At 41.9% G+C, this 14137-nt stretch overlaps 1 protein-coding gene across 1 annotated transcript in view; it reads right to left on the bottom strand.

Moving 5' to 3' along the window:
- The window catches only part of WDR64 (WD repeat domain 64), a 156673-nt gene that overhangs the window by 54391 nt on the left and 88145 nt on the right, over positions 1-14137 (bottom strand). Inside the window, exons 12-14 of the mRNA XM_030936130.1 lie at positions 11489-11637; positions 8621-8744; positions 3458-3633 (exon numbers count right to left, since the gene is read on the bottom strand). Coding sequence (XP_030791990.1) covers positions 3458-3633; positions 8621-8744; positions 11489-11637 — 449 coding nt within the window. The remainder of the gene's footprint in view (positions 1-3457; positions 3634-8620; positions 8745-11488; positions 11638-14137) is intronic.

Below are 14137 nucleotides of genomic sequence, written 5' to 3'. Positions count from 1 at the left end.
TTTTTGAGGCAGTCTTGCTCTGTTGCCCAGACTGGAGTGCATTGGTGCAATCATGGCTCACTGCAGCCTTGACTTCCCAGGATCGAGCAATCCTCCCACCTCAGCTCCCTAAGTAGCTGAGACTACATGTGTGTGACACCATGCCTGGATAATTTTTATATTTTTTTGGTAGAGATGGCATCTCACTATGTTGCCCAGGCTGGTCTCAAACTCCTAGCCTCAAGTGATCCTCCTGCCGTGGCCTCCCAAAGTGCTGAGATCACAGGCATGAGCCACCACACCCGGCCCGACAGTGGTTTTTAACAGGCTTAACCTCTTAACCGGTTTCAATAGAATCTCCTATGACAGTGGCTCTCAGACTTTCTGAATTCACAGAGCAGTAGAATTTACAAAACACCTTTTGAAGATTGACCTAGAGTTACTCACATTCAATTTTACTAAGTGAGGACATGAGGGAGAAGGAGATGGGAAACTCTACTAACATTATTTTATGAAAAGAAAGGCTACAGGAATACAAAACAGTAGGAAAGATACAATCTTAAAATTTAAAAGAAGTAAAAGTAGCTTTGTGAAAAGTTACCCTTATTTTCTACATTTCATCTCTACTTGGTGAAATCTTTTATCTTATATTGGAATTGGCTGGTACGTCTTTAGGAATCATTTATCTAGGAAAACAGCAGTTCATATAATGCTAAGAGCACTATTATGTTATTGCTTCATAAAGAAAGATCATTTACTTTAAAGGACACACAAATATAGCTATAAGAGTAGATCTAAAGTACTGTGGATAAAAGGAAGGTAAGTAAGTGGGTCTTTAGAATTTGAATGATTTTGAGATCAATTAATCATCTTCCTGGAACCCCCCCATAGTGCTTTGTTTATTATGTTAGAACAGTAATCTCTCACCAACCTATGGTTTTGTCAACAATGACTTGGGGGCAAATTTCTCTCAAATTTGCCAAAGGTTTCATATAGGCAGAATGTAGTTCTAACCCCTTAAAACTGAGATGATGAGAAGAATCCTTGTTTTCTTCTCTTGTTGTCTATGAAGTTGTATTAATAGGCCAGTCAATTTACAGTCTGCCCTCTTGTTACATGGCTTAGGAAATCATGCCCAGAATATTCAGCACGGCCATGATTTGTGCCCAGAGCGGGCAGTTTTTCTGAGACTTGAGAAAATAAAACCAAGAACAGAAGTGTAAGAGAGATATTATATTTAAGCCATTAAGGACTGTTTGAACACTTAAAAGTACGTGATACTTGGGAGACCCTTTGCAGCTCATACAGCTCATAATGCATCAGCAATGTTTCCTGAATAACTGAATTGATTACTGAAGTAGATTTTGGCTTCTTGGTTTGGTAGGGGGTGGGGGGTTGTTTGCTTTTTTGTTTGTTTGTTTTTGTTTTTAAGGCAGCTGGGAGTCTAGGAAGATAGAGGTTTGGTTTATCTTTCCTCCATTCCACTCTCAGCTCCAACTTCCACCTGTCCACCTTCCAGTTTCTGGTGCAAACAGAGAAGCGGGGTTTGGAATTTAGGGAAAGAAATTTATTATAAAGCTTGTTCCGTTTTTAGCTGGAAAAAAAAATGTCCTGGCTACCCGATTAGTCTGACAACCATCCCACCACACAAGCTTCTGAGGCACTTTGTAAAAACACTCACAACACTTGTAATAGGGGGATCAGTGCAACTCCTATTAAATTATGAATTTCATGGTGAAAGGGAATATCCTTCTGGAACATGGTAAATATTTGGTAAATGGTCATTGAAAAAATGAATGCGGCTGGGCGCGGTGGCTCAAGCCTGTAATCCCAGCACTTTGGGAGGCCGAGACGGGCGGATCACGAGGTCAGGAGATCGAGACCATCCTGGCTAACATGGTGAAACCCCGTCTCTACTAAAAATACAAAAAACTAGCCGGGCGACCTGGCGGGCGCCTGTAGTCCCAGCTACTCGGGAGGCTGAGGCAGGAGAATGGCGTGAACCCGGGAGGCGGAGCTTGCAGTGAGCTGAGATCCGGCCACTGCACTCCAGCCTGGGCGACAGAGCGAGACTCCGTCTCAAAAAAAAAAAAAAAAAAAAAAAAAAAAAAAGAAAAGAAAAGAAAAAATGAATGAATGAAAGTATTCTAGAAAATAAGTATGTTAAATCAAATTATTTTATTTCAAATAGGCAGATTTAGTAAATAATAATAATTAATAATAATAGGTAAATAAGTACACTCTCAACATTATATTATAAAGCTGCCCGCTCCAACATTGGTAAAAGTTCTCCAAATACCGCTCATAAATTTACTGTTGTCTACCTTAGAAGAGGTTCTTTCTTTATTTATTTTTTTATTCTTTCCATCCTTAATGAGCACCTACTCTGGGCATGGCCAAGAATACAAATATAAATAAGAGAGGTTTTCAGTTCTTACCAAGATCCATCTGCAGGTTCTAAATGCAGAACCAGAATAATCAAAGTAAAAAATGCTACAGTAGAACTAAAAACAATTTTGGTGAGTGAATAGTTCCATGCTACTTGTTGCAGCCCTCAAAAAGGAGCATTTGTGACAACAGACATTGTCTGGTAGGAAGGGCATCTTGATGAACAATGGCACTTTATAAAGCAAAAATCAACATTTCGTTTTGTTTTAGAGTGTATTATTAAGAAATGCCTTTCTACAGTGCCATTTTGGATTGCTCAGACAAGAGAAGAGTATATTACATCAGGGAAGTTTTTTACTCCTTTTTTCCAGTTCTTAGGTCATCAGTCATCTTAAGCTGGTGCTTCATGATTGCTGTGCTATTCAAGACTTTTCTTTTTCTGGTCTTAGCTTTCAGAAGGGGAATAATAAAGGCAGTGAGTCCTTGAGTTCGAGGTGATGGGGTGAGATCCACTCAATAGCCAGGATAAATGATCTAGTCTTCATTATAAATTTGAAGAGGGCATTAGCATTCCGAGGTGGTAATAGAGTCATAGGAAAAATAAATTAGCCTACCTCAATCCTCCCCAAACAGCCCTGGGCAGATTGCATCATTAACCTTAAAATAAACAGCGATTTTGATGACAAACTGGAAAAGTGACTTGAGCATCCCTGAATGCATTATGGGTTATAAGGGACAGAGCCTGCCGGAAAGCAGTTCTGCCAGTGAATTATTCCCATATGAGGGTATAAAGCATGTCCGAGGTGACAGCTGAGTCTAAATGTAACCTTCTTGACACCCGCCTTAGGAGACCCTGACTAACCCTTCAGCGGAAGCCTGATGGGCAGCATGCGGTGACTGGGCAGGGATTCTTTTTTGCTCTTTGCTTGAACCTGGGCAAAGTTAATGAGGAGCATCATGAGAAGGTTGAGGATAGACACTGTCTTCAGCTGGCTACCAAGGGAGTTACATGGGTGGGGATTATCTACTGACTCATTTGATTTTCCCAAAAAGGGCACCTGCAGTACGAATATGAAATGGGATTATAAACCTGGATCATTTTGATAGTCCCGTTGCGCTCCAAGGCCAAGACCAGCTGCTGGTGTTTTTCTTGGGCTTTGAGGAAAATGAGGCGTTGTAGGCAGTGCTCCTCCTCCTTCCAGTCTTTCCCCTCCGGCAACACTTTCATCTCCTGCCCACTGCCAAAGTCCCAGATTCTGACTGTTCCTGAGCATACAGAGAAAAGACTATGTAGGTAAAAGTGACTTAGAGAAAGCTTGGCTTTTTGCTCAGAGAAAATTCATCCGATCGAAAGCTTTCTGCCAACAATTTATCCTATATTTATTCCCTACTCAGATGGGTGAGTCTTCCCAGGCTTGCTGTGCATGAAATTTATTCCTGTATGCCTTGATTTGTCACAGGCTGAAAAAACAGAAATAAACAGGACCAGGCAACGCTTTGAAATCTACCCTCAGGCTCTCCTACTAATCCTACTAAGCTTTTGCTCTTAAGTGAGTCTCTTCTGTTTTTACTCTCCCAACACTTTTCAGTGTGCTAAACACGCCGTCCCGAACACAGGAATGTTCGCTATCATGCCACAATTATTATTCACAGCGAAAGATCATTCCAGTAATCTATCACATTTCTTAATGTGCTGACATGTTTTAGGACGTTAGCTCTTATTAGATAATAAAAAGTTGGAGGGAATCCCAGTCGGTAAGAATCTGCCAAGCTTGGAGTGGTTTTGTTGGTTATGTGGGAAGAAAGTGAAAGAAAAGTATGGAGTGTTTTTCTTTTTTCTTTTTTTGTTTTTTTGGTTTTTTTTTTTTGAGACGGAGTCTCGCTCTGTCGCCCAGGCTGGAGTGCAGTGGCACAGGGTCTGGGCTCACTGCAAGCTCTGCCTCCCAGGTTCACGCCATTCTCCTGCCTCAGCCTCCCGAGTAGCTGGGACTACAGGTGCCCACCACCACGCCCAGCTAATTTTTTTGTGTTTTTAGTAGGGACGGGGTTTCACTGTGTTAGCCATGATGGTCTCGATCTCCTGACATTGTGATCCACCCGCCTCGGCCTCCCAAAGTGCTGAGATTACAGGCGGGAGCCACCGTGCCTGACCAAGTGTTTTTCTTACATTTAAAATTATACTTTCTGTTTGAAACCTAATCCTCGATATGATGGTATTTGGAGATGATTAGGTCATGGGGGTAGAACCCTCATGAATGGGATTAGTGTCTTTATAAAAAAGGCCTCAAATTCAGACCTGCTGTGACTCAGATGAAAAAAGAAAAGTAAGTAATAAAATGGGCCCCAAGGATCTGCCTTACCCCTTTGTCATGTGAGAACACAGTGAGAAGGCACCATTTATAAACCAGGAGGTGGGCCCTTGCCAGACGCCAGATCTGCCAGCACCTTGATCTCGAACTTCCCAGCCTCCAGAACTGAGAGAAGTCGATTTCTGTTGTTGAAAAACACCCAGTCCTCCTGCCCTGAGTAGTAAAGCATGTCAAATGGGCTGAGCCCAGGAGGTTTTCCTACCTCCCTCAAGAGGGAGAGAACAACTTGCTCAGCTCTGTCTCCCTTACAGTAGGTCTTCATCTACAATATCAGCAGGAGGGTTTGCCGCCCTTCCCTCAGTGGCTTAGGCGTTTGCTTTGTCGGTGAGACGGATGCTGGTGGGACTTTCTGTGGCTCCACAGTGTAGGCTGTTCCTGTCTCCCAGATCTGCACCGTGAGAGAGGCCAGCCCTGTGTGACATGTGACGAGCTGTGTGAGGAGCATGGGAATGGACGCACACTCCCTTTGTGTTTCTGGCTTTTAGAAGCGCTGTACTCTCATACTATCCTATACTCAGATCTCAGCCGTTCTTACAAATCTGACTACATTCTCACCCATCTGAATGCCAGCCCCATTTCCTCCTCATCACTGCCCTAGGTTAGCCAGTAACTGTGTCCTGTCTTTCCCCGGAAGTGCCTGTGTCTTTCCTTCTATTTCAGGCTATTTGCCTGCAACATCGATTCTCACACAGGTTCAAGAAAAGTTCTGATTTCATAGGTCAGCTTGCTTTTTTCTAGATGTCAGTGTGGGCCCAAAACTCTTTCCATCTTATTACATACCAAGGAGACACTGTCAGCTCCAATTCTGATAGTGCTTAAAGCATTTTAATTAATCTATGACATATGAGACCTCAACTAATGTAAACATTTAAAGATTTATATCAGTGTTTCAGTGTTTGGCAAAATTTGTTAGCCTTCTACATTGTTTTGAACTTTGAAACATAAAAAGAAACAGAAAGTTGCAAAAATAGTAAAGTCCTGTGTATCTTGTCCCAACTTCCCCCATTGCTTCCAGCCCATGTGACTACGGTATAGTCCTAAAACAAGCAAATTGACGTTAGAAATCCCATTAACTAGACGACAGACCTTGTCCAGATTTTACCAGTTTTTTACATGCACTCTTGTGTGTATGTGTCTAGTTCTTCACAATTTTACTGTGTGTATAAATTTGCACAACCAATATACAGAAATGTTCCATCAATCCACAGGAACTTTCCTGTGTTAACCTTCATAGTCACCGCAACCCCCGCCATCACTATTTGGTAATCAGTAAGCTGTTTTACTTATCTAAATGTTTGTCATTTTGAAGACATTTTATTTTGTTATTTCAAGAATGTTATTGGCTGGGCATGGTGGCTCATGCCTGTAATCCCAGCACTTTGGGATGCCGAAACGGGCAGATCATTTGAGGTCAGGAGTTCCGAGACCAGCCTGGGCAACATAGCAAAACCCTGTCTCTACTAAAAATACAAAAATTAGCCGGGCATGGTGGCAGGTGCCTGCAGCCCCAGCTACTCAGAAGGCTGAGGCAGGAGAATCGCTTGAACCCAGAAGGCAGAGGTTTCAGTGAGCTGAGACCCTGCACCACTGCATTCCAGCCTAGGCAACAAAGCAAGACTCCATCTCAAAAAAAAAAAAAAAAAAAGAACTGAAATGGATGAGATTGACTTTTGTCTTTTGTTAGTGTCTTTCAGATACATTCAAACTGCTGCAAATATAACTAGTTTGTTTCTTTGTATTACTTGTAATAACTATAGTATTCCACTGTATTGATGTACTGCAGTTTGTCTAACCAGTCATATGTTGAAAAATGGGTTTTTTTTTTTCAGTTTTTGGTTATTATCAATAAATCTGCTATAAACTTTTCTTTTTTAAATACCACCCACTCTATGGCATTCCATTGTAGCAGTTCAAATGGATGGAGATACTTTCTTTATTGTTAACTTCATTCATTTGCTTTGGGGGACCTGGAAGAAGGGGCCAGACGGATGATAAACAGTATAGTTGTGGAATGCCTATTTCTAGGTCATTGCTCAGAGGAGAGAATTCTCTTCTCACATAGGCTCTTATAGTGGTCACCTCAGGTTCAGACTCCAGTGAACCACAGGTCTTTTCCTCTCCTCCTTTAACCCTACCCCCTTTCTTATCCCTCAGCTCGAATCCTGCTCGACACCCAGAGTGTTTTCACTGCACTGTTTTCCTTCCCCTACACCAGGTTCTCCCCATCAGCAACACTCACACCCCCAGTATTTGTTTGTTGGCCACTAACAACATCATTAAACGTTGATTAAATACTCCCTCTATACCCAGCACTGTGGTAGGAGCTGGGGGTACTTAATGAATAATCATAGTGCCCACCCTCAAGGACTCTGTGGCATTATAGGAAAACAGTCACACAAACAATTAAAAGACATTATCGTGTTCTCATACATTCCTGGGTTATGCAGAGGCCAGTCTCCTTGTCCAAATTCCCTGCTACCTTGGGACTTGCGCAGTCAGATTTAGTGGAGCAGAGAGCAGGGAGGTGTACTCCTCAGCTTTTCCCAGGTGATGGGTGGTAATGAGAGAAGAACAGTGGCTTGTGGTTTGAACTTCTCTGGGAGTCAGAGAATCTCACTTCCCAGGGTGTCCTGGATCTCTGTCAGTTTAACCAAGAGGGCCTGGCACAGTGGCTCGCTTCTGTAATCCCAGCTACTCGGGAGGCCGAGGGAGGATCACTTGAAGCCAGGAGTTTGAGACCAGCCTGGGCAACACAGTGAGACTCTGACTCCAAATAAATAAACACAATAAAATAAATTTAACATATGTACCTTTGAGAAGGACGAACTCAATATCTGAAAGAATTCTAGGTTCTAGAACTAACAACATAAAATATGGCTTGCTTGCATATAAACAATACTATTGTCAGTCATATATTGAATTGCTTAATGCTTCTGCCTGATAATAATTGTGTACATTGCTCAGAATTTCAACAACTACATTTCATGTCTGTGCAGGGTGTGCTTATGGAACAGTTAAGACTGCTTTCTCAAGAACTGGTCCACGTGAAGGGCAGTTGCATTTATTCATACCCCATCGACTCAGTATTCATGATGTTATTTCACATGGTGGTGTCATCTGCTCACACTTAAAAAAGTCAGACTTTCACACATCAAGATGCTCACTCAATTCATCAATTGGCTTATGCGTGTAGGCCTAGGGTAAATATATTCGGAGTAGTGCATGCAATTGGTCATATGGTCTAGATAGAGCAGTTCTTTCATTTAGTACGTAGTGAGTGGGGTGAAAGGCAGGGCAGTCTGTAGCTCTTTAGTTCCTGGAAGTCCTACCAGTGCTGCATAGTGTAAGGCACATCAAACGGCCCACCCCAACCTGGGCCTGGCATCCTCTCAAGTTTGGCATGGCACATGCCCTCAAGAAGGCTAGACATGTGAACAACTCCAATATAGGATTCTAGGGGTAATGTGAAAAAGTTGGCTGGATGTTTTGTCTGGTCCAGAAATCTACTGTCGGTAAAACTATTGTTAGCAAGCACTGAATCCGATGTCTGTCTCTTAGCTGATGGTACCCAAAAGTGGAACAATAGGATGAGTCAGTGCAACACGGATTAGATGAGATGTCATATGCGAAAGACTTCTGCAAACTGTTAAAGCGACTATGTAAATGCAATGTGAGGAATCATTTTTAACATCCATATCAAGACATTGATGCCTATTAGATAAGGGACTCTACCACTATTCACCCAGGCACAGGAATTTCACTGGCACCCAGACATATTCCAGCCTGCTTCATGCTCTCCTTTTACCCCAAAGAACGAAAGAGTTTTCGGCAGAAATTCTCAGGACACTAAAGCAGAGACGCCACATTCTGGATGTTAGTCTGACCGTTATATGCTCCTGTGGCAAAAAGGAATCCACTTTCATCGACAGCTGCAGAAGTCACTTCAATATTGAAACCATGAGGGTCTAAAATCTGGTATACTTGGAGCCCAGTCTCAAGTTCCCATACCTATGGGAAAGAACAAAAATATCAAATAATCCCTTGGAATAAGCCCTTCAATTCTCATCAGAATTACACCATATTCACAACAGCCTCACAGATGGAACTCTGTACATCTAACACATTTCCTAGCACTCTGCCCTGAGTGTTGGTTTGATCAAAGATAGTTCTGAAAGATAAAGTGCGTTTAATAGTTACTGTGCTCTCCCGGACTGTGTCTGCTGCAAATGGAGGGCTGACAGGCAGGGACTCTATTCCAGGCAGCCCCTGGCCATGGAAGAAGTGGTCAGTTGGTACTGTAAGCCTGAAGCAAGGTTAGAAATGGAACAATTGCAAGCTCAGCAGACAAAAGAAATACGAACTGGATTTATTCCCTGGTGACAGTCATCCTAGTTAGCCAGAGATCATGGGACAGGATCTGTGGTTAATAGCATGGGACCTGAGAGAAGAATCCTGGGGAAAGAGCTCATTGACTTTTCCTAGGAATGTTGTGACTAGAGACACGGGCCCAGCAAGAGAGAGAATGGGAGAGAGAGACACATATGCAGAGAGAAAGAGAGAGGCAGAGAGAAAGAGACTGACCTCAGAGGAGGCCATCTGTGTAATTAGGATGGGTATAATCAGAAAATCTAGAGACATGTCAAGACTCAAGAGTCATCATTATCTCACTCTGGAAACACAGTAGAGGCCTTAGACCTGCAGATTTTCTGTCTGAGTCTCTCCTTCATGGAGTTGCCATGCTCAGATGCAAATTGCACTGCCATAACGTGCCAGCACTGAACCGACAACACAGAATGATTGCACTCTAGGCATTGTGGCAGAGAGGACAGCATATACAAAGTGTCAGGGGTGAGAAAGTTCATCTTTTCTCCAGGGAATGGAAAGAATGCCACTGTAGCTGGGTGAAAGGGGGAGTGTGGAGGGAATGGAGCTGATGAGATAGTCTGGGGGCCAGACAATGAAGGACCACTTGCCAGGAAGTGGTAGAGCTGGGATTTGAGTGAAGTCAGTCTGGCCCTAGAGTCCGTACTTTTAACTTCTGCGTGTCCCTGGTTATAGATGGGGTTCTTAAGGGAGAAAGAGGAATGTAGGTCATTGCATGAATGGGTCTCAGGGGTCACCCATCTCCTGGCCTGCAGTGTGATCTCTCTCCAACCAACCTGGCATGAAAACTCACCTTCATGTATTCCTTTCCACTCTTTTATCCCACACAGGGATGACAGTTTCCCCATAAGAGGGGACTGCACGAAATACTGATTGCACGAAAGCAGGACAGGTTTCAGTTTTCGTTTTCCTCTACCTCTCTCTTTAGGCATTACCAGAAATGCACTAATACCATGAACTCAGGAGATTCTCACTTGAGAAAATCTCCAGCAAACGATCACAGAAGTCAGAGACTGAGAGGTAATTTGAAGGGTCCCTAGAGGAATGCTGTCTGCCCGTCTAAACGTCTCCTTTTGGAGAGCATGCATGAAACGAGGGGACAAACACCTGAAGCACACACCTCCAGCCGTCACTGCCAGATGACCTCAGTGGTCGTAATGATGGACACAGTTAGCATGGCCACAAGCCCTGGCCTCTAGGAAATGCTGTGATGGCCATGTTACAGGAAAGGGGTCCTGATCCAGACTCCCAAGAAAGGGTTCTTGGATCTTACACAAGAAAGAATTCAGGGCAAGTCCACAGAGTAACGCAAAAGCAAGTTTATGAAAAAAGTAAAGGAATAAAGAATGGCTACTCCATAAACAACCCCTTAGGGCTGCTGGTTGTCCATTTTTATGGTTACTTCTTGATGATATGCTAAACAAGGGGTGAGTTATTCATGCCTCCCCTATTTAGACAATATAGGGTAACTTCCCGACATTGCCATAGCGTTTGTAAACTGTCATGACGCTGGTGGGAGTGTAGCAGTGAGGAAGATCAGAGGTTACTCTCATGGCCATCTTGGGTTTGGTGGGATTTGGCTGGCTGCTTTACTGCGACTTGTTTTATCTGCAAGGTCTTCATGACCTGTGTCTTGTGCCAACCTCCGATCTCATCCTGTGACTTAGAATGCTTAACTTAACCGTCTGGGAATGCAGCCCAGTAGGTCTCAGCCTCATTTTACCCAGCCTCATTCAAGATGGAGTTGCTCTGCTTCAAATGCCTCTGGCAGCTAGGCTGGAGGAATGTGGCAGGAAGGGCATGGGTACTTACATCAGAAAAACTTGGGTTCATATTCCAGCCCTCCTGCTTATCCCAGCTATGTTGCTTGATCTCTCTGAGCCCTAGTTTCCTCATCTTTAAAATGAAACTCTTTATCTGTCCACAGAGAACTGTTGTGAAGATTGAATAAGATCACAGAGACTTAAAGCTCTTGGCAAGTATTCTGAATCTACAGGGGTTACAGTAAACACCTATAAATTTATTCCTCTTCCTTCTTAACATAAATCCTCTTCCCGTACTCCGTTAAAAAAATAAAAATGCAGACTAGTTCTATCTCCTTGATATATTTCCTTTAAAATTCCTATTTTGATAGTGAAAACTAGCCATGTTTATTCAATGGAGCATGTGGGTTGACAGCAAGCAGTCTGAACTGGCTTAATTAAAATGCTTGTTTTTCACCTACTCATGAAAGCTTAAAAATCACTCTAATGTAGGGTCTCGTCATATGTGCTGCTACATTTGCTTAATCACTCAACGATTTATTTTAAGAAGAGAAAATTGTATCTGCGTTGCTTTTTTTTCTGCTTGAAAAGCCAATAGGTACTTACCCTAATTATGGATTCAGAGCAGATAGTGAGTACTTGGTGAAAATATTTGTTGTAAAGCATGACATTGATTTCTCGTTCATGAGTGTGAGGAACCTGTTTGGTATCTTGTATCATCCTAGTCAAAGGATACATGTCCATAACACTAGATCCTGGAACAGAAGTAAGAATCTCATAAATACCCAATATTTGAAGTTTCTTATCACAAAGGGTTTCAGCCAAGCAGTTGGGTTTGGCAACAGCCAAACAGTGAGATTAGCAATATCCATCAATGCCTAGGAAATTTAATGAGGTGAGAATATTTTCATTTATTCTAGAACATTTTTGACAGATAAAGCACATATGATTCAGCCATAGAAGAAAAGCATTCTTTTTGGACTGGATTATTTTTCAAGCGCAGGCCATTTGGACTTCCTTGATATCCTTTTTAGTGAACCTCATTTTCGTATATTTCATAGTCCACTTCTCTCCTTCTTTATTATGCCTGCAGCGTGCCTCTCCATCTGTTGCACAGCAATAATGGTGATGACCAGCTTTCTGCTGAAAGTTAGCCTCCACTTAGTGGTGGAATTTATTGTTAGAGAGCCCCTTTCAACCAATAAATTGATAAAGCACTCTGTAAACATGGTCTTATTAAGTGTAACGAACGAGAATGATCACAAGCCAGTGCTTGCAACATCGATATAAAATAAGGTTAATTTCTAAATCACCACTGTAAAGTAGAAGTAGATGAGGAGCAGATATGCTTTACTTGTATTTTTCTAGGTATGATTTAAGTGTCAAAATTAACTGTGGCTCTGTTTTAGTGTAATGTCTAGAAATATTAATAAGAATCTCAATTAGCCAGGTGTGGTGGTAGGTGCCTGTAATCCCAGCTACTCAAGAGGCTGAGGCAGGAGAATCGCTTGAACCCGGAAGGGAGGTTGCGGTGAGCTGAGGTCATGCCACTGCACTCCAGCCTGGGCGACAGAGTGAGACTCCATCTCAAACAAATAAAAATTAAGATTAAAAAAACAAGAATCTCAGAGCATTCCTATGGCTCAAGCAAAACTAAAACTTCTTCCTGATTTTATTGATGTAAAGATTAAGTTAATAAAAGGCAGATTTTGCATTGAGTTTCTTAAGTTTCTCCAAAGAATTCTCAACTTTAGGAGAAGTTTCACCAGGAGTTACTAAACACCCTCCGAAATGTTTACATTTTAAGATAAAATCTGTTCATGTGTAAATACGGACTGAGATGGCTCATCTGGTTGTATTTCTCAGTTCATATACCTTAATATGGAAATGTGAGCAGAATATGGTAACCAGATAGTCAAATTATACTTGGACCTTTTGGTAGATCCTTTTCATTATAGCAACAGTAACTGACTTCATTCAGAATGGATGTCAACAAATCTTGATATGCTTATGGAAACCTTGCAATCTTCTATTTTTTGGCTAGTTACACTACTGCTATAGAAATGATGTCGAGACCATCCTGGCTAACATGGTGAAACCCCGTCTCTACTAAAAATACAAAAAAATTAGCCGGGCCTGGTGGCAGGCGCCTCTAGTCCCAGCTACCTGGGAGGCTGAGGCAGGAGAATGGTGTAAACCCAGGAGGCGGAACTTGCAGTGAGCCGAGATGGTGCCACTGCACTCCAGCCTGGGCCACAGAGCGAAACTCCGTCTCAAAAAAGAAAAAAAAAAAAGAAAAGAAATGATCCAGTGCCAAGAAAGAATGTGGAGCCAAGAGTTAGAAGCTCTGATACTGAATCTCAGCTCAGTATTTTAACCTTGTGTCCTGCCGCTAGTCAGTTGGGCTGTTTGAGATTCAGTTTCACCATTTATAAAATAGAAAAAATGATTACTACCTCATATGGTAGCTGTACAGATCAAATGAAAAAATATATGATTCTAATGGTGGTTGTCTTAATAAAAGTAATAACGATAACAACAGTGACAGTAGCAATGACATATTCTACAAAGCATTTCTAGAACATGGTACTGCTGTCATTGGGATTTAGAGGACTGATGGCTGCTTCATTTGAATCAAAGAATGAATTAAAATCCTAGACATAAGCTTCATGTAATTCTGATGTCAAGTTCATGGTCGCAGTAAGTGTCTGCAATTTTGGTGATTAAACAATACACAGAGCTTTAAATTTTTGCAAACAGAGGTACTATCACAGTGGTATAAAGTTGGGAAGAAATCTTGATTTTTCTGTCTTCTTTTTCTTTGCCTTACTATTTGAATCCTTAGTGACTATGATGATAAATGGGATGGGAATGCTAAGCCTAGTAATCAAACATGCAAATTGGGGCACTAAGAGAGAAAATTTACTTATAGTCATTAGTATGTTCCTTTTAGAGGAGGTAAAACAGAGAATAGGTGTTTAAACTAAAACTAAGTCCTGTTTTATAATGTGGAAAGTTCTTTATCAAGTATGAAGTGCTAGTTCACTCCTAATACAGGAAATAAAAACACTGAATGTCAAAAATAATTACATTCTCCATCAGCAGAGACAGCACCAACCTCTTCCCTGCCTTAATTAATCCCACAGGAACTCAGAGCAGGTGGCCAGTGGGAAAATGCTTAGGAAACTCACTCTAGTTTTGTGTTCTAGAAGGAGGACCTACTATTAATATAATTCATTTTTATCCTGAAGCATA

The sequence above is a fragment of the Rhinopithecus roxellana genome, chromosome 8 (genome assembly GCF_007565055.1).
Source record: "Rhinopithecus roxellana isolate Shanxi Qingling chromosome 8, ASM756505v1, whole genome shotgun sequence".
Lineage (NCBI taxonomy): Eukaryota > Metazoa > Chordata > Mammalia > Primates > Cercopithecidae > Rhinopithecus > Rhinopithecus roxellana.
The sequence above is the reverse complement of the archived record's forward strand: the minus strand, read 5'-3'. Positions and strand labels throughout refer to the sequence as shown.